Source organism: Petaurus breviceps, unplaced genomic scaffold (assembly GCF_028583685.1).
Source record: "Petaurus breviceps papuanus isolate PSGF00001 unplaced genomic scaffold, PetGlider_PUasm1.0 90763, whole genome shotgun sequence".
In the NCBI taxonomy this organism is placed as follows: Eukaryota; Metazoa; Chordata; class Mammalia; order Diprotodontia; family Petauridae; genus Petaurus; species Petaurus breviceps.
The window spans coordinates 12,218,290-12,238,572 of NW_027187340.1; the positions used below are offsets into that span (position 1 = coordinate 12,218,290).

Below are 20,283 nucleotides of genomic sequence, written 5' to 3' on the forward strand. Positions count from 1 at the left end.
AAAGGACAATGACCCATATGTACAAGAATAATGATTGCAGCTCTTTTTGTAGTAGAAAAGGACTAAAATCTAAGGGGGATGCCTATCAACTGGAGAATGACTAGTAATGGAATACTATTGTGCCATAAGAAATAATGAAAGGGATGAATTCAGTGAAAACTGGGAAGACTTGTATGATGCAAATATGTATGGAACAAGGAGAATGATTTAGCCGGTAACAACAGCACTGTTAAATGACTTTGAAAGATTTAGGAATGATGATCAATGACCAGCCATGACTCTGGAGAATTTCTGATTGAAGTATGCCAGCCACCTCCTAATAGAGAGGTGATACAGACTCAGTTCATTAAATGAGACATATTCTTTTAGACATGACCAATGTGGGAATTTATTTTGCTTGACTATAAGAATATGTTACAAAGATTTTTATTTTCTTTCTTTTTTTCAATGACAGGGAAGGGGGTAGGAGGTAAAGACAATCAATTTTTATTTATTGCAAATTTTTTTAAAAAAATAAAGAACGATTAGGCCAAAGCCTGTTCACCTTTAATTCTCCTGTGAAGGAAGCAATTTTTTCATGACTTTTACACTAAGGGAAGAAAGAAGAAAGACAAAGGGAGAAAAGATAATTCAGATCAGTGGAGGGAGACTTCACTAGATGATGAAAAATGAAAGATATGGGCTGACCCTGATGATGTGGTTTTCTAAAAGTTCAAGGAGTTAGCAGTAGAATGTAAAACTACAGGTTTGTTTTTTTAATGACATTATTTCTAAGTTGTCTAGGATTTGGGACCCAGAGGTAAAACAGCTATTCCAAATGATATATTGCATCAGCTATCATGATAAATAATTGATAAACTCATTTGTGATCACTGTCTTTCTAACTGAACTACTTAAAAGCCCAAAGTAGGGTTAGCATTGATTTGTAAGCTCAGTAATTGTACCTATTGATCAGATGAGAAAATAAACCAGAATTCTTTCAACTGAATTATGCTTATAGACCTAGCCTATTTATGGGCATGATATGATGACAAGGGTGAGTGTGTGTGTGGGGGGGATACATATATGCAAACCCACATGCACACACACAAATAACACTAGTTTTGTTCACTTTGTAAGTAAATATCTAGCTTGGGGAATACCTTATTGGAGGATGGGCTTTTTATTTTCCTTTCAAAATTAAACAAAGAGATCTTCCATTTTGGCTTTAGAGTTGTAAAGGGACCTTTGAGATCACTTGGTTCAAGCCCTCCATTTCACCTATGAAGAAACTAAGGCCCAGGAATGTAAAATCACCTACTTGCCCAATATTACACAGTGATAGGAATGGGCCTTGAATCCTGTGTTTCAGACTTCTCATTGCAGTATTTATTCTTTAAAATTTCCTGAGTTTTTAAATTACTAAAGCACATTTTCCCTCTGAATATAGTTTACTATATAATTTTCATATAATAAAAATTCTAGGTCTTGAGGTTTAGATTAAATCTACTGTGTATAGTAAAGAATATATTTGTCCATTGTGCTCTGGGCTTACCCTGAATTAGATGAACTCGATTGGTCATACTTTACTCTTCAGATAATTTCCTTTTGTTGAAACCACCTATTTCAAGCTTGTATTTCACCAAAGTTTAATTTTAGTGGTATTCTTTTTTTGTTTGTTTTTGTTTTTTTGCCTTTTGGAGGGCAATTGGGGTTAAGTAACTTGCCCAAGGTTACATGGCTAGTTTTTTTGTGTGGGTGTTAAGTGTCTGAGGCCAGAACCGAACTCAGGTACTCCTGACTCCAGGGCCAGCATTCTACTCACTACATCACCTAGCCGCCCCAGTGGTATTCTTTTTAAATCTTTTAATATAAAGTTATTTGCTGCTTGGTGAACAGCTGACCTGTGTGCCTTGATATGCTTTTGAAAGGTAAAATCAATAGAATCATAGAACCATAGAAATTCAGAAGTAAAATTGGTCTTGGCTTTCAACTAGTCCATCCCTCATGTTTTATAAACCAGCAGACCACACAATAGAGAGGGAGACTTATTTATACAAAGTCACACAGCTGGTTAGTAGCAAAGTCCAGTCTCTTGTTGCCATTCTAGTGCAACTTTCTCTATAACTATTTCAAGGTAGGGGTTAAAAAAAAGAAAAGAACTTTCCAAGAGAGTGCCAGAAAGAACCATGGTTGGCCCAGTACTGTTTTATAAAAGACCAAGATAAAGGCAATAATGGCCTAAGATATCAAATTTTCAGATGGCACAGAACTTGTTTAATGATGAGTTAGTCTTGATAGACTACATAAAACAGAGGTATCAAACTTGAAAAATGAAATGCAGCCTGAACCAGATTAAAATGTAATCATGAAATATTTAACACAATAAATAAAAATATAATATAATGTAAATGTTAATTGATGGCTTTCTAGGTCAATATGCTGAAGGCAGGATACTTTTCTATTTGAGTTTGACTTCATTGAGCCAGAGGATTTAACAAAAATAATTAAGATGAAACATAATAAGGATAAATGTAAAGTTGTTAATAGAGATTAAATAATCAACTTCACAAGTACATGAAGGAAAAATGTAGTTAGTAGTTATCTTGAAAAGTTTCAATTGACTACAAGCTTTATATGAATTTACCATCAGTGTGGAAGCTGACCTTGATGTCCTGTTTATTCTTATTGGAGGCTTTTGACAACATGGCTGAAAATATGGTAAAAAGCATGGGAGAAGCACATAGCCTTGTTTAACTTCATTGGTGACAAGGAAAGCACAAAAAACATTGTCCATTATCCAGAATCTGGGCAAATATGCCATTGTGAAATTGACATACAATACTAATGAATTTCTCCAGGCAACCAAATTTTGCAATAATTTTCCATAAACCCTTGTGACTAACACCTTCAAAGTCCTTTAGAACAACCAGTACTATCTCATACTATCAAATAAAGCTCAGTACTATCAAATAAAGTTTTATTTTCTAATCCTCCCTTCTCTCCATTTAGCTGTTGCTGTTAAGATTATCCTTATGTCCAAGAACCAGTTCTTCATTGATAACCAAAACACAAATGTATAGAGACAGGGGTCAACATTGCTTTACAGAGCAATTTGTTTTTTTCCCTGGTAAGTGGTTCCTTCTTCCCTGCCACTGGCGTTTAGGTTATTAGCAGTAACTAGGCAAATGGAAGACTGGGTTTTTTTTGGATGTTTTTTACACTAACTCATCAGCTAACATATTACTTCTTTCCCCTAATAAAATACTCTTCAGAAATAATTCAAATGACAAAAAGAAAACTGCTTTATCTTTAAGTTAAAAAAATCTTCAAAGCAGTCCTTTGGGGCAGATACAAAAAAAAAAATCCCCTAATTTTGCAGATGGCAAAACTGGAAAGCAAGAATAGAATTTTCCTTGGCCATATATTGATTTAATAGTATGATATTCTTGAACTATTTTTCACATTTCTCTTTCTGCCAATATAGCTTCATTTTCTTTTCTTCTATTTTCCTAATCCTTCTGTATTAAAAAAAATTATCCAGTTTTATAATTATCCTCATTAATATCATCTTTACATTATAATCTTGTAAGACTAAGACTAGCCTTTAAGGACATTATTTTTTTCTCTGGGGAATCTGGATAAAAATCAGCATTTTAAAATGATTAAAATCACAATCTGAGTATGACTTTGTATTCTGACACTATCCAGAGAAAGATGTTCCTAGAATTCCCTACCATTCACATACAAAGTTCATTAAAAATTACTTTTCATTCTTAATTTTTTTTGCAAAGAGACAGTTGTTTTAGGTTCATTTTTTTTTGTATAATCTTCCATAGAATCATTAGTAAAATGTAATTTAAGTATTCTTGCAGGAGCTTTATCTGTAATTTCTATGATATAGTTTCAAGATTTTTGTTTGTTTTGGTTTTTCTTAGTTCACAGAAAGATGACCCTTGAATACCTTTTCCTGAATAGTCCTTGAAAATAAATTTTCAAAAATACTCAGATGGTATTTTAAACAAGTACCATAGGATCAAGTATAGAATCAATTCATTGTCTTAATTTCTCATTCATTTACTGGAAAAAGAAAACAAAAGATTTTTCCTTACTTCTCTTAATTTGTTATCTACTTGAATAAATTATTCCAGATCCTCACTATATAATATCTGTATCATATTTGCTCTCCTCAAAAAATTCAAAAATACTTATGGAGAATTTTTGTCCCCACAATAAAATAGCTAACTAATAAAACATTCTGCCATTTCAAGCATCATCAATGTCATTTTCCATTGGTATCACTGTCACCTTTTGAAATATACTTAAGATAGAATAATCTTCATTAAAATTGCACTGAGGTGAACAATGGCAGATTATCAGGACTTCAGGATATTAATTAAACATCAAGGCCCCAAATTAGAATCCCATATGTTTGATCATTATGGTAATAGCCCCTTAAGTGAATTCCTTAGAGGTCTTAAAAATATATCACTAATCCAAGGGTGGGGAAAGGTTGAAGACCCTTAGGCTATGAAGTATTGAACTCCTGGGCCATCAATTATACAAGACTTGGTTTCTTAAGTGAAGGAGAATGATTTCATTCAATGAGCTTTATGTTAAGGAACTCCTGGAACAACAGTCTAAGTAGATTGTATGTAAACATTTCTCAGTAACATGGGACCTTCTCAAGAAGAAAAAAAATGCTTCTTTCTTATTCTCTTTACTCCAAATCAGGAGTGGGGAACATTCAACCTCAAGGCCACATGTGGCCTTCTAGGTGCTTGGATTTGGCCTCTTGACTGAGCTTGAATTTTACAGAACAAATTCTTTTATTAAGGGGATTTGTTTTGTGAAGTTTGGATTCAGTCAAAGCATCATACTTGAGGACCTAGAGGCCACATGTGGCCTGGAGGCCACAGGTTCCCCACCCCCTCTTCTAAATCAACATTCTTTACCTTGACCATTTGCTTGTGGTTCACAATGTTTTACAATTGAAAAGGAAGTATTATCTGTTTATGATGGGTTCATTCATTCAAAAATATTTATTGAATATCTACCATATATAATATGTTCCCTGTCTCTATGGAATTTACAGTTTTATACGGGATGTCATATGTACATGGGTAACTATGAGACAGAATAGAATGGGAAAGGGCCAAAATCTCCTCCCGCCAAGAAAAAATAAATTCAACACCCTGTTATTGGGGAGAGAGAGAGACAGAGAGACAGAGAGTTGTCTTAGGGGAATGACCCCTGAATTTCATTTCTACCAACATGGCAACCTTAGCATTTACAGTCAGTTGATTTCTCACTTACACTAGGGTCAATTACATTGATTGGTCACTAATATGATATTAAGTCCACCATCTCACTCTGGAAGACTTGATGCTAACCTAGGAGAGTGGGTTGAATCTACACAGAGCAGCATTAGGAAGGAAAGTACATTTTTGTTAGCACCCAAGGAAGGACAGTAGTCAAAACATAAAAGTGGGAGAAAGGATTTATCCAGGAATTTTATCCAGCATTTCATATTTATGCTAGAAGCATTTTATATTGATGGTGCTTGATCCTTTTGGTCTTAAGAGCCATCTAGTAATTTTGGTATTATTTCAAAGTGAACAGTTTTTATAGAGGAAGCTAAAGGCCTGGAAAGAGCCTGACACCACTCAGAATGCCTCCATGGCATGCCTAAATTGAAATTATAGGGATTCGAGTTAAAATCTGCCAAGAGACTCAATTCTCAATCCTCACTGGATGCTAACATTCACATTAGCTATTGCCGTCTGTATCTCCTCCCTGTTTCAGTGAAATAACTTTAAAAAGGTGTTTGAACTTTTGTGATACTATTGTCTTTTTATTCTCCACCTACCTGTCTGATTGCTTTTTTCAGTCTTATTTGCTGGATCTTTATATTGTGACATCTAACATAGTGTACCCCTGGCTCTATGCTGGGCCCACTTTTCTGCTGATGTGTTCATTAATTCCCATGCATTTAGTTGTCATCTCTATGAAGATGTCTTCCAAATCCAGCCTCATTTCTCTCCTGAGCTGCAGTTCTACAATACTAACTACTCTACTGGACATTTTGAACTGGTTAGCTCATAGGCATTTCAAACTTAACATGTTTAAAACAGAATAAAAAGTCCCTCTTTTGAAAGCCCCTATTTTTCTCAAAGGCACAACTATCTTTCTAATTATCCAGATTTGCAACCTTATTATTATCCTCAGCTCCTTAAATAAACACAGAACAGATCCAAATGATTGTCAGGTTTCAACTTTCATCACATTTCTTGTACTTGCTCCTGTCTCTTCATTCACCCATTTACCACCCTCACCCCCCTATCGAAGACCACATTACGTTTTACCTGGATGATCATTATAGCTTCCTGATTGGTTTCCTTGTTTCATTTTTCACTTGAATCCATCCTCAACCAAGTTGCCAAAGTGATTTTTTCTAAACAACAGGTCTGACATATCCCCTTTCAATAAATTCTGATAACTCCCCATTAAGTCTAGGATCAAAAATAAATCCTCTGATTAGCATTCAAAGCCTTGTGAAATCTGTCTCCAACTTAGCTTTCTAGCTCACACAATGGTCCTCTTCATGCACTCTAAGATCCAGGCAAAAAAGACTTATTGCTGTATTCATATTCAACACTCTACCTTCTCATCTCCATGTCTTTGCTCTATTTATCCTGTATACCTAGAATATGCTTCCCTTTTCACCTCTGCCTTTAAGAATACTTAGTTTAGGGGCGGCCAGGTGGCTCAGCAAGTAAGAGCACCGGCTCCAGTGTCAGGATGACCTGGGGATCAAATCTGGGCTCAGATACTTAGCACCACACCCAGAAATAACTGGCCATGTAACCTTGAGCAAGTTACTTAACCCTGATTGCTTAAAAAAAAGATTAAAAAAAAAGAATCCTTAGTTTCTTTTAAGGCTTAGTTCAAGCACTATACAAAGCCTTTTCTAATCCCCCTGTCAGTGCCCCCTCTAATTATCTTATATTTATTTGGTATATATACATATATGTAATATATACATATGTGTGTATGTATATGTGTTTGGGTTTTGTGTGGGAGAGAAAATCTCATATCTTTGAAGTAGGTCCATAAGCATACTAATAGAACTCTCTGTGAGATAGAACAGCATTTACAGAACAGGTATACCAGACCTATAAAGTTGTCTCAAACAAAGTCATTTTGCAGTCACATTATTCCATTATAAACAATAGAGAACTAACTGGGAATTCTGACCCTGTGTGACAGGGAACAGAGGCACACTCACATTCCAAGCCAAGATTCTTCACCAACAATCAACTAGTATTGATTGCTCAGTCTGGCATGGGTCCCCAAATAGGTGACATTTTTACAGGTCACTATGGTTGGATGATAATATTAGTGCAGTGATGGAGGAGACCCTTGTCCACAAGGGGTATGGGAAACTTGACCATAGGGTAGTGGTGGTAACCTAGGGCAACAGGGGATGAACTGATCCAGGATTCCCAGGGAGATTATGTGTGTTTTGTGGCTTTTTTCCAGCCCTAGGCAACACCCAGATTATTATGGGGAGGAAAATACACTTTATTTCCCCCCACCTCCATATAGGTACCCTTTGTCTAATTGGGCTCGTTATAGCTCTGATAAGCACATCCCATCATAACACTGTAAAACTCTGTTGCAATATCTTTTGGCCAGTTTCATGGAGCCAATTAATGATGTTCAATGGGGCATGTTTGTCAATAGCCATTACAATGATTGGAAATGTTCAGCCTTGGCGGCGCCAAGATGGTGGAGTAGAAGCAGGACCTCCCCGCTGCTCCTGCTTCCACCTTCCCCAATCCACGTAAAAAGGGGACTCTAAACAAACTTTGGAGCTGCAGAACCCACAAAATGACACAGAGAAGCTAACCTCCCACTGAGGACAGCCCGGCAGGCCAGCAAGGATCGGCCAGCCCAGCTCCACACTGAGGCTTTAGCCCCAGGGTGGGTCTGACCAGCTGAGGCCAGAGGGACTCCATATCAGCAGCAGCTGTGGCCATTTCCAGATTTATCAACACACAGATGCAAAGGACAAAGTGAGAGGTCAGTGCAGTCTGGACTTCGGGTGGCTTTTGCCCCTGGGGCGAGAAGCCGCTGAGATGCCAGCACAGCCAGCCAGCGCCACATGGCAGCTTCAGCTCCTGGCCTGCAGAGAGTAGGGGGACCAAGTACCAGTCTGAGGGGTAATCACTCTTGCTTTAACCCTCTTGGATCTGGATTGCAGTCTAGGGTGGAGGTCCTGGGGTGTGTGTCCAGCTTTCCAGAGTGTGTGGAGACTTCAGAGAGGGTACCCATCTAATACCTCTGGTAACTGAGAAAACCCCAGAGTTTGGGATGAAAGCTCCCCTGTCCGGTGGCAGAGTCCTACTGTGGCAAAAAGCCCAGGGGTCAAGTGACTGAGGGGCAACATGACCAGGCAAAGGAAACAAAGCAGACAGAAGATTCCAACAGTAGACTTCTATTTTGGGGACAAAAAGGAGCAAAGCATGAAACAGAAGGAAGACAGTGAAGTCAGAACTCCTGCACCAAAAGCTTCAAAGGAAAATATGAGCTGGTTATAGGCCATAGAGGACCTTAAGAAGCACATAAGAGAAATGGAGGAAAAATTGGGAAGAGAAACGAGAATGATGCAAGAAAATTTTGAAGTGAGAGTCAACAGCCCGACTAAGGAAAACAACACTTTAAAAAACAGACTGACTTAAATGGCAAAAGAGGCTCAAAAAGGCAATGAGGAGAAGAATGCCTTAAAAAGTCAAATTTGCCAGATGGAAAAAGAATCTCAAAAGCTCAATGAGGAGGATCATGGCTTCAGAATTAAATTGGAGCAAATGGAAGTTAATGACTTTATGAGAAATCAAGATGCTGTTATCCAAACAAATGAAAGAATAGAAGGCAATGTGAAATATCTCATGGGAAAAACCACTGACCTGGAAAATAGATCCAGGAGAGATAATTTAAAAATTATTGGACTACCTGAAAGCCATGATCAAAGTAAGAACCTAGAAATCATCCTCCAGGAAGTTCTCAAAGAAAACTGCCCTGATGTTTTAGAATCGGAGGGCAAAATAGAAGTTGAAAGAATCCACCGATCACCTCCTGAAAAAGATCCCAAAAAGAAAACTCCTAGGAATATTATAGCCAGATTCCAGAATTCCCAGATTAAGGAGAGAATATTACAAGCAGCCAGGAAGAAACAATTTGAATATTGTGGAAACACAATCAGGATAACCCAGGATCTGGCAGCTTCTACACTGAAGGATCACAGGGCTTGGAATATGATATTCCAGAGGTCAAAGGAGCTGGGATTAAAACCAAGTCACCTACCCAGCAAAACTGAGTATCATGTTTCAGGGGAAAATATGGTCATTCAGTGGAATAGAGGACTTTCAAGCATTCTTGCTGAAAAAACCAGAGTTGAATAGAAAATTTGACATTCAGATACAAGAAGCAAGAGAAGTATGAGAAGGTAAACAGTGAAAAGAAACCATAAGGAACTTATCAAAGTTGAACTATTAACATTCCTACATGGAAAAACAATAATTGTAACTTATGAAACTTTTCTCAGTAGTTGGAGGGAATAGAAATACATACATACATACATACATATATATATATGAGGGTATATGGGCATATGAATACATATGTGAATGTGTGTATATATGTTTACAGGTATACATAGATAGAGGGCACAGGACCAATTTAACAGAAGGGATGATACTTAAAAGGTGAAATTAAGAGGTGAGAGAGGAATATAATGAGAGGAGATGGGGAGAGACAGAATGGGGTAAACTATCTCATACAGAAGAGGCAAGGGGAAATGGTTACAATGGAGGAGAAGAATAGGAAGGCAAAAGGGAATGGGTCAACCTTATTCACATTGAATTTGACTTGAGGAGGGAATGAAATACACACTAAATAGGGTATCTCACCCTAAAGGAGAGTAGCGGGGGAAGGGGATGAGAGGGGGGATGATGGAAGGGAGGGCAGGCTGGGGGGGAGGGAAGTTGGAAGCACCCACTTTTGAAAAGGGATGGGATCAAAGTAGAGAACAGAACAAGTGGGAGGTGGGATAGGAGGGAGGGAAATATAGTCAGTCTTTTACAATATATCTACTATGTTATTGTCTTGCATTAGCCACACATGTACATCCTATACTGAACTTCTTATCTTCCCAGTAAGGGTGGGTGACAAGGGAGGAAGGGAATGAATCTGGAATTCAAAGTTTTAAAATCAAATATTCAAATATGTATGTGTGTGTGTGTATATATATATATATATATATATATATATATATATATACACTATTATCAATGCTATTTTACATGTAATTGGGAAATAAGATATACAGGCACTGGGGCATAGAGATCCACAGGAAAAGTCGAAAGGGGTATGGGAGAAAATATGGGAGACAGAAGATTGGAGGAGGAGATATCCTGTGGGACTGCTATTTGGGGGGGGGTAGGGGAAAAACGGGGAGAAAATTTGTAACTCAAAATATGGCGGAAATGAATGATGTAAATCAGAAGTTAAAGCATTTGAAAAAAAAAAGAAATGTTCAGCCTTTTCAGCGCTTTAAGTTCTTGAGATTCCTTTAGTTGGTGCTATGGTGCTTCATGGTAAAGAACTTTTAGAACTTGAAAAATATTAAACAGAATTAATTTATCAGAAAGGTTACCAGAAATTTTCTCCCAACCCTTGGAAAATAATTTAAGCCTTTTCCTATAGCTCCCTCCAAATAATGGACTGGAAAACAGGCCTCTCTATTGTTCACTCTTCACTCTGATGACGTTCCTGTGAGGCCAACCTTGTCACTGTTGTCTTCTCCAGACCTCCAAAGACGATGTCTTTGAGGATCTAAGGCACTCAGTGAAGTACCACTTAATTGGTGCTCTATTGGAGTCCCCACTCTTGGAGTCTTGATGTTGTGATGGATAGCACATTATATTTAACTAAATCCAGACCCCTAGCCTCAGGTTTCACTCTCTCCATCTTTTTGCTTGGCTTTCACATATGTACAGTCAGCATCTTTTCCTGATTTTCTCCTTTCCTCCCTTTCACTTCTTACTTTGAGAATTGTAGCCAAATCAATTGGACCATTGCTTCTGAACAAGAATTTGTCAATCTATTGCCCTCTAGTTCTGTCTCTGTTACTTTTCAGACCAAAATGCTGTTTCCTAGCCACAACTTTCCTATGTGTGTTGTCTGTTTTTGAATGTAAGCTCCTTAAGCTCAGGGACTGTCTTTATTTTACATACATATATTTATCCTCAGTGATTATCACAGTACCTGGCACATAGTAAGCACTTACTATTTTTTTTTATTCATTCATTTACCTTCATGGTAATGATCTGAGGGTGTTATAAGAAGATCCTATTTAACTTGTTTGCAAAGGTCTATTCTGAATTAATTAGATTTTCTAACTAATCAATGAGAATACATTTTGTTTTAGTTGACACTGAAAATATCCCTAAATTGTGCTTATTTACTTTCTTGACATATATGTCAAATATATTTAAAAGGATTGAACCATTGGTGACTCAGACCTGGTAGTCTGGGAATCATTATTGAATAGGGAAATAGATGGAGACGGAAATGTTTATCTAGTTACACTAATAACAATATTTAGTTATACTTGTTTCTTTTGGCTTCAACTTTTAATTTCACTTGGTCTGAGTCTTCTCAAAGGAGATTGCTCCTGAGATGAGCTCTAAAGGGATCTGGGTATTCTAAAAGAAGGAGGTAGAGAAGGAACATATTCTAGCCCTGGAGGACAGCTTCTGAGAAGCCATAGAGACAGGGGATGTAATACTCAGTTCATAAAATAACAAGTATGTTAGATTGTCTGGAATATCAGGTATGTGAAAATAGCACGATGTGAAACAGATCTGCTATGATAGCCTATAGCTCGAGGGTGTGTGTGTTAATTGTTTAACAACTGGCTATTTTGCAAAAAAAACAACAAAAATCATATGATTAAATCAACAGATGCAAAAAAAAAAGCTCTTGAGAAAATATAATACCCATTCCTATTAAAAACACTAGAAAGAGTAGGAATAAATGGAACCTTTTTTAAAATGATAAACAGCATTTATCTAAAACCAAGAATAAGCACGATCTGTAATGGGGACAAACATGAAGCCTTTCTCAATAAGGTCAGACATGAAGCAAGAATATCCATTACCACCACCATTATTCAATATTGTATTAGAAATGTTATCTATAGCAGTAAGACAAGAAAAAAACAAATTTAAGGACTAGAAATAGGCAATAAGGAAACAAAACTATCACAGTTTTTAGATATGATGTTACACTTAAAGAATCCTAGAGAATCAAGTGAAAAAACTAGTTGAAACAATGAACAACTTAATCAAAATTGGGGGATACAAAAAGAACATACATTTCTATATATTACCAATTAAGCCTTAGTCACTGAATGGGTGCTGTCTCAGTCAAACTGAGACCTGTTAAAGACCTTAGCTTGAAAAGGTCAAGGTTCCCCATTACAACCTGCGTCATTTCCAGTTGTCCTAATCCATATTTGGCTATGGGATCCAGATGCCCCAGAGGAAAAAGTGAGGCTGGTGACTTTGCACAGCCCTCCCTCACTTAAATCCAATTCACTTGCATGTCATGGCATCACCTCTCTGATGTCACAGTCGTCTTCCAGAATGAAGGACAGAGAATAACCTCTGTGAGTAGAGAAGGAGCTGCCCACTGGGGGCCAAACTTCCAGTTGGATAACACAGCTATATTGACCACAAAACCCAGGAGGAAGAGATAGAAAGAGAAATTACATTTAAAATGCCTGCAGACAGTATAGATCACATGGGAGTCTACCTGTCAAAACAAACCCAGGGACTATATGAACAAAATTACAAAGGATTTTTCACACAAATGAAGACAGATCTAAATAACTGGAGAAAAGCGGACCAAGCCAATATAATAAAAATGACCATTCTTCCTAAGTCAGTTTACTTATTCAGTGTCATACCAATAAAACTAACAAGGAATTATTTTATAGAGCTAGAAAAAATAATAACAGATTTCAATCTGGAAAACAAAACATCAAGAATATCATGGGAATCAATAAAAAAAATGTGAAGGAAGGCAACCTAGCAGTACCAGATTTCAAACTATATTACAATTAATCATCAAATCATAAAAGCAACCTGGTGCTGACTAAGAAATAGGATGGTGGATCAGTGGAATTGATTAGTTACACAATACACTATAAGTAGTAAATGACCATAGTAATCAAGTGTTTGATAAACCCAAAGAGTCAAGCTTTTGAGGTAAGAACTCACCATTTGACAAAAATTGCTGGGAAAAAGTTTGGCAGAAACTTGGCAAGACCAAGATCTCACAATGCATACCAAAATAAGGTCAAAATAGGTAAATGATTTAGACACAAAGGATCATATCATAAATAAATTAAGGGAAAAACATTATCTGTTAGATCTATGGATGAGGGAAGAGTTTATGACCAAACGAGACAGAGAGGATCACAGGAAGCAAAATGGATAATTTTGATAACATGAAAATAAAAAGGTTTTGCAGAAACAAAACCAGTGCAGCCAAGATTAGAAGGAAAACAGGAAACTGGGGGAAAATTTGTAGTTAAGTTTCTCTGATAAACGTTTGATTTCATACATTTAGTGGTAGATGAAGGAGTTGGTGTAGTGCTAGTTCCTAGATGTGAAAGTAAAAGTAGAATCAAATGAACATAAATTGACCATAAGAATGATAAAGAGCACAGACATATAGAGGAAATAAGGTCCCTGCTCATAGGAGAGTCACAGAATTCTAATTTCATTATTAGGTCAGTTGATAAGGAAGAAGAAGAAGATTAGGTGTTCAAAGATGATTTATATTTAGTTTTTATATAAGAACTTGCTTCCTGCTTATCACCATACATAATACACCTTATAATGAAGTAGTTGGAATCCAAGGTGTCTTGGAGCCAGCTTATACCAGTTCATTGGCACTGATTATTGGATTTTCAACATTTTATAACTTCAGAAATTGTCAAATACTGCAAATCAGGGCTTGATTTATGGTTCTGTTCATTTTTGTAGGTTATTAAACATTTCCCAGCATAACAGTGGTTGTAACTTAACCAGTTGTTGTGTATTGACTTCTGAGCGCTTTATTTTTGAAAAAGAAATTTTGTAATGCTTTTTGTTTTTACATACTTTTGTTCCCTTTGGAGAAAGCATAAAGCATCACAGAGCTTTTGATAATGTAACCATTGCTATTGTCTAGAATTAACTAGAATAATAGCTAAAAATAGTTTATTGCTATTGAAAATATTTCCATTAGAATTTTCTAGGAAAATATTCTCCCTGATAGAATACCATTACCTCTTTGAGAGTTAAAATAGTATTGACCCAAAGCACAATGGAGAGTTACATGATTAGTGTCATTAGATTATGGAACTTGCTAATGACTTGAATACAAGATAAGTTTTCCATTAATTCTAGCAGCTTCTTGGCTTGTCTTTACTATTGTCACATCCATGCCAGATAAACATAAAGTGGTAAAAGATAGCACCTAAGAAATGTGTGATTGGAGAAGGGAATGAGTCATTCATGCAATGAGAACAAGGGTTAATAAATGGATAGCTTGAGTGAAGTACCTTTCCTAGTGTAAAATTCAATGATACAGGGGAAAGAATTAAGTATGTTCAACATTAATAGATCCTCTGTGGATCACTCAGGGGGGACATGAGCAAGAATACTAGAGGGTGAATAGGTTGCAATCTGTACTGCTGGAGGAAAGAGTCATATCAGTAAGATTATTTGCAGACTTCAAGTGTAAACACATGAAAGGAATTTGAGAAGGATCTGTACAAGTATAAGATATCATGACTTGATTAACCTCATTCCCTAGATTTTTGGAATGGTGATGAATTGATAATAATAAATTTATCAGACAATACAGATGCTAGCTTTGTTGCACTGCAGTTTCCAGAGATATATTCCCAAACTCAAGAGATAAATGATCAGCCAAATAGGTGATTTGGTTAAAGCAATTAGAAACATGTCAACCTTATTTCGAATGCAAAGAACAAGCCAGTCATGGAACAATAGAGCCTGGAAGGACCCCTGCCAAGTCTTGACCCAGAGTCTTCATTCTTCAAGTCCAGTGTTCTTTCCTCATTTTAAAAGACTCTTAAAAGTACCTTCAAGGCAACACAGGTATTATTGGTTTTGTATCAAGTATGTTGTTCCTTGCACAGACTGGATTTATATATAGCACCTAATAAACAGAACACTTTTTCACTCGCAGAAGAGCCAAACTATCCAAGGGAGTAAAAAGGGGAAGGGGAAGAGGATAATAGGGTAAGGGGGAGAGAGGGGAAATGATTCAAAGTATTGAGGTGAGGCAACACTATGGAAAAAAGATAAGTGTATTCATTAATACCTTGCGCTGCTAACTCTTTCCACCTCTCTTTGTTCTGTTGAATGATGTCCACCAAGTTGTTCTTAAAGCTCTTGAGGTCCACTGTTGCAAGAGAATAGTCTGAGGAATTAGACTTATCGCCTGTGTTGCTTTTAACAGTTGGCCTTTTTAGAGCATCCCCAATACTTAAAGATCCAGTGTTAGGTGAGCTACAAAAGAAAAGAAAATTTGTTCAAAAATTTATTTAAAAACCTGACAAGACTTTCCCTCTGCTCCCCCTATGTGAAACAGAGGGTAGGATATATGAAGAAGAAACCAGGAATAAAGCCCAGAAATTATTATTTACTGGCAGCTAGGTGATAGAATGCCTGGTCTGGAGTCAGGAAGATTCATTTTCCTCAGTTCAATTCTGGCCCTAGCCACTTACTAGTTATGTGACCCTGGGCAAGTCACTTAAGCTTGTTTGCTTCAGTTTACTCATCTGTAAAATGAGTTGGAGAAGGCAATGGAAAACCACTCCAGTATCTTCACCAAGAAAACCCCAAATGGGGTCATGAGGAGCTGGACATGATTGAAACTTCTAAATGAAGACAACTCAACAACTGTATGTGTATATATTGTTTCTCTCTACTAGAAAGTCAGCTCTTTGTGGATTCCCAGCAGGTGTTTATCATACATGTTGAATGAATCAATTAAATTCCATCAACACAAGGCAGTTGGTATGGAAAACAGGATCGCGATTGTTAGATTCCCTTTCCTTCCTCAAAAGGTAGGTAGCCCTATAATCCAGCAGCTACACTTTCCAGGGCCCTCAAGGGTAGTCCAGCTCTGAGAAGGAGTTGATTTTTTAGGTGAAACAACATATGGAACTCAATCATAGTTGGCCCAGAGCTGAACTCAGTGTTCAAGGCCACTAAGCAGAGGAGCACCAATCATATTTGGAAAAAGGAGAGGCCATTATTAAAACCCACACTGTCATGCTGATGGTGGTCCCATTCATGAATATTAGTTCTCTTACAGGGTTCAACTGTGTGATTCTGTGAAACCTACAACTCAATTCAGCAAGTATTTGTTAACTATATGCCAGGCACTGTCTGAGATGCTAAGAGGTACAAAGACAATAAGCAAATCATTCCCTGCCTGAAATGAGCTTATATTCTAGTGGGACTTGTTATAATAGTAGGCAACATCTCAAAGTTGAAACATAGTATTGAAGCCAAATCCATACCTAGACTGGAAATTTCTTTATAGTATTTCTGACAAGTATCCCTTTGAAGACTTTTGGTTGTAGGGATCCTGCAACTCCCTGAATTAATTGATTTCACTCTTGCATAGCTCTGAGTATTTTGGATTTTTTCCATATGTTAACTCTACTCACCCATTGTTCCTAGTTCTGTTTCTTGGTGACAAGGAGAACAAGTCTATATCCTTTTCCACAAGACAGTGTTTGAACAGTAATTCATGCTAGATCAAGTACACCCCTGAACTTCTCTTCTCTCAGCTAAATATGCCTCATTTCCCTCCTTCTTCCTCTGGACTCATTTCAGTTTGTCAATGGTCTCTTTAAAATGTGTTTCCCCAAATTTAACACAGGACAGCAGATATGATCTGGCCAGGGCAGAGGTTGGTAGGACTTGTTTGGATAAAGCATCAGTCCATCTGTACCATTAGGGGAATACTGAATGATTTCTGTGAGTTGTGAAGTGAATATTCAAACATTTAAATTATTATAGTATACATAAATGATCATTTAAATGACATTCCACTAAAATGGGCAGCTAGATGGCACGGCAGATAAAGTGCTAGGTCTGGAGTGAGGAAATCTCATCTTCCTGAGATCAAATCTGGCTTCAGACACTTACTAGCTGTGTGAGCCTGGGCAAGTCACTTAACCCTGTTTGTGTCAGCTTCTTCTTCTGTAAAATGAGCTGGAGGAAAAAATGGCAAATCAGTATCTTTGCCAAGAAAACACAAAAGGGGTTACAAAAAGTTGGGCACAATTGAATAACACCATTAAAAATGAGTTTGCCAGTGGAACATCAATTTGGAATTCTGGATGAGTTCCTAGATGAATTGAATATGTAGAAATATATAAAACTCACACATCTCTTACTCCTTACTGATTCGATATATAATAATGGATAGCGGATGTGATAAATTAAAACCATGATGTTACCTTATCTTGGCATACCTTACTTTCCCTGAGTAGAATGTGGTCTTCCAAAAGTTATCTAACCCTAATAGGTCAGAACTAGATGGCCACCAAAGACCCTTGCAATTTTAAACTTTGGGAGTTGGTTTTTCAAGAGAGGTGGGAGAAAAGGGGTGTGTGTGTGTGTGTGTGTGTGTGTGTGTGTGTGTGTGTGTGTAACTTATTTTTCAATAGGCCAGGGTAGGCCTCCAGCTACATAGTATAGTGGACAGAATGTTGTAGTCAGGAAACCTGAATTTGAATTTTGCCTCAGATATTAACAAACAGTATAATTTTGGTCTAGTACAAAGCCTTAATTTTACAGATGAGAAAACTGAGACTCACTCAGCCTCAGTCTTCTCATCTGTAAAATGGTAACAAAAATAACAATAAAAATAATCACCACCATAATAGCACCTTCTTCAGTGGTTTGTTTTGAGGCTCAAATAAAATGATGTGTGTAAAGCACTTTGCAAGCCTTTTAAATACTATCTAAGTGTTACCTTAAATGTTAGTCATTTTAAATGTATTTTGGATTTTGTTGGAGATTCAGGAAAAATGTGTAGATCTATGTTGTATCCATTTGTCATTTTGCTCATGAAAGTTCCTTTAGAACAGGTACTATCTATAGTACTATAGTACTATCTATATACTAGATTGTATATAGAGATCCCAGAACACTGAAGATGATGGATTGTTTTTGTTTAGTATTGTATTACTATCAATAATATTTCATGCTGTTTGGGGAAAATGAACTATATATTTTTGACATTTAGGAATACTACTGGTCTTCTACACAAAATACATAATTAATCTAAACATTTTTTAAAAATCACCAGAAATTAATTTTTTCTTTAACTCCCCATACAAAAATATAGGATGTAGATGGTGTCCGTTTTTGTTCATTACTTATTCAAGCTAGAGCAAGTCACTTTTCCTCTAGGTCTCAGTTTCCCCATCTGTAAAATGATGGGGTTGGACTAGATGACCTCTAAGGTGCTTTTTAAGTCTATGACCTTGTGTGTGCAAATGTGTTTGAGAGGTTGCAGTTGTAGCTCTATGATATTGCCACCAGGTGGCAATGTCATATAACAAGTTCCATAAGAGTTTCCCTTTTGTCTTTGGAAACAATGCTTGAAAAGACAGGAAAAAAATTCAAACCTGTTCGATGCAAAGGGAGAATTTTCAGATTTTGTGGCTTCCTCTATAAGAGGAATAACAATTTTCTCTGTTGAATCCGTGAGAAGAGAAAACGTTGGCTCTACTATGAAATCAATGAAACCTGAGAAGAAGAAAAAAATGATGTTGAGCTTTATGCTTTTCTGGATTTCAAAACCAATTATCCCCAACGTTATTCTCTGATTCTTATGGTATAAAAAATATCATTATAGGAATCAGGTTGACTGTTCCTTTATTGTGCTCTTCTACAAAACAACTTTATGGTACAGGGGAATGAGCCATTTACCTCTGAATTAAAAGATCTGGATTTATCTCCCAGCTGGGTTATTAACTGATTTTGTGAAATGGCTGTGCTATTTAATATCTCTAGGCCTCAGTTTCTACATTTGTAAGATAAAGAGTTTGTACTGAACTAGTGGTATCAAACATATGACCTGCATGTTGCACAACCCTCAACACTCCTGAGGGCAGCCAAATTAAAATGCAACTGGGAAATATTGAAGAAAATAACTAAAAATACAATGAAAGATATATATTATTACATTTTAAAACTTTAAGTCAATATTCAGCCTGCAGGGTCTTTATGTAACAATCTGTGGCCTCTGATTCTGTTTGTCTGACCCCATTTTACTAGATGATCTCCAAGTTTCCTGCCAACTCTATTAACAAAATCTAATTTTAGAAATTAGGGGCAATAATTGGTACAGTGGGAACCAAACTAGACCTAGAGTCAGAGGACCTGAGTTTAAATACAAGCCCATTTGACTTAACATTTAGGTGGCCACTGTTACCCTTGTTCTCTAGTCCTTACTTTCCTCATCTGTAAAATGAGTGTGGAGGGCTAGGTTGTCTCTAAAGCCCTTTTCAACTCTGAATCGATGATCCTATAATCTAAGATCCAACCCAAAACCAACAGTTCTCCTCTTTAATACCATACGAAGATTATTCCTTTTCTGTTTTGGTTTGTTTTTTTTTTTGCTTTTTGGAGGGGGGAGGGTAGGTCAAGTGGGGTTAAGTGACTTGTCCAAGGTCACACTGCTAGTTTTTGTATTAAGTGTCTGAGGCCGGATTTGAACTCAGGTCCTCCTGACTCTAGGGCTGGTGCTCTATTCACTGTGCCACCTAGACTCCCTTTTTATTTTTGTTTTTTTGTAATAAAATATTTTATTTTTTTCCCAACTTTATGTAAAAACAATTTTTAACATTCATTTAAAAAAATTTGAGTTCCAAATTCTCTCCCTCCCTTCTCCTTCTCATTGAGAGGAAAAGCAATTGAATATAGGCTATACATGTGCAATCACAAAAAATATATATTTCCATATTAGTGGTATTGTGAAAAAAAAAAGACCAAAACAATCTCCAAGAAAAATAAAATAAAAAGTTTGCTTCAATCTGTATTCAGCTCAGTTGTTTCTCTGGAGGTAGAGAGCATTTTTCATCTTAAGTCCTTTGGAACTGTCTTGGATCATTGTATTGCTAAGAAAAGCCAG

General features: G+C 36.8%; 1 protein-coding gene across 2 annotated transcripts in view; it reads right to left on the bottom strand.

The window, feature by feature from the left end:
• PDE1A (phosphodiesterase 1A) overlaps positions 1–20,283 on the bottom strand; it is a 494,981-nt gene that overhangs the window by 35,545 nt on the left and 439,153 nt on the right. For both annotated transcript variants that reach the window (XM_069068578.1, XM_069068579.1), the window contains exons 12-13: positions 18,776–18,896; positions 15,445–15,632 (exon numbers count right to left, since the gene is read on the bottom strand). In XM_069068578.1, the coding sequence (XP_068924679.1) occupies positions 15,445–15,632; positions 18,776–18,896 (309 nt within the window). The remainder of the gene's footprint in view (positions 1–15,444; positions 15,633–18,775; positions 18,897–20,283) is intronic.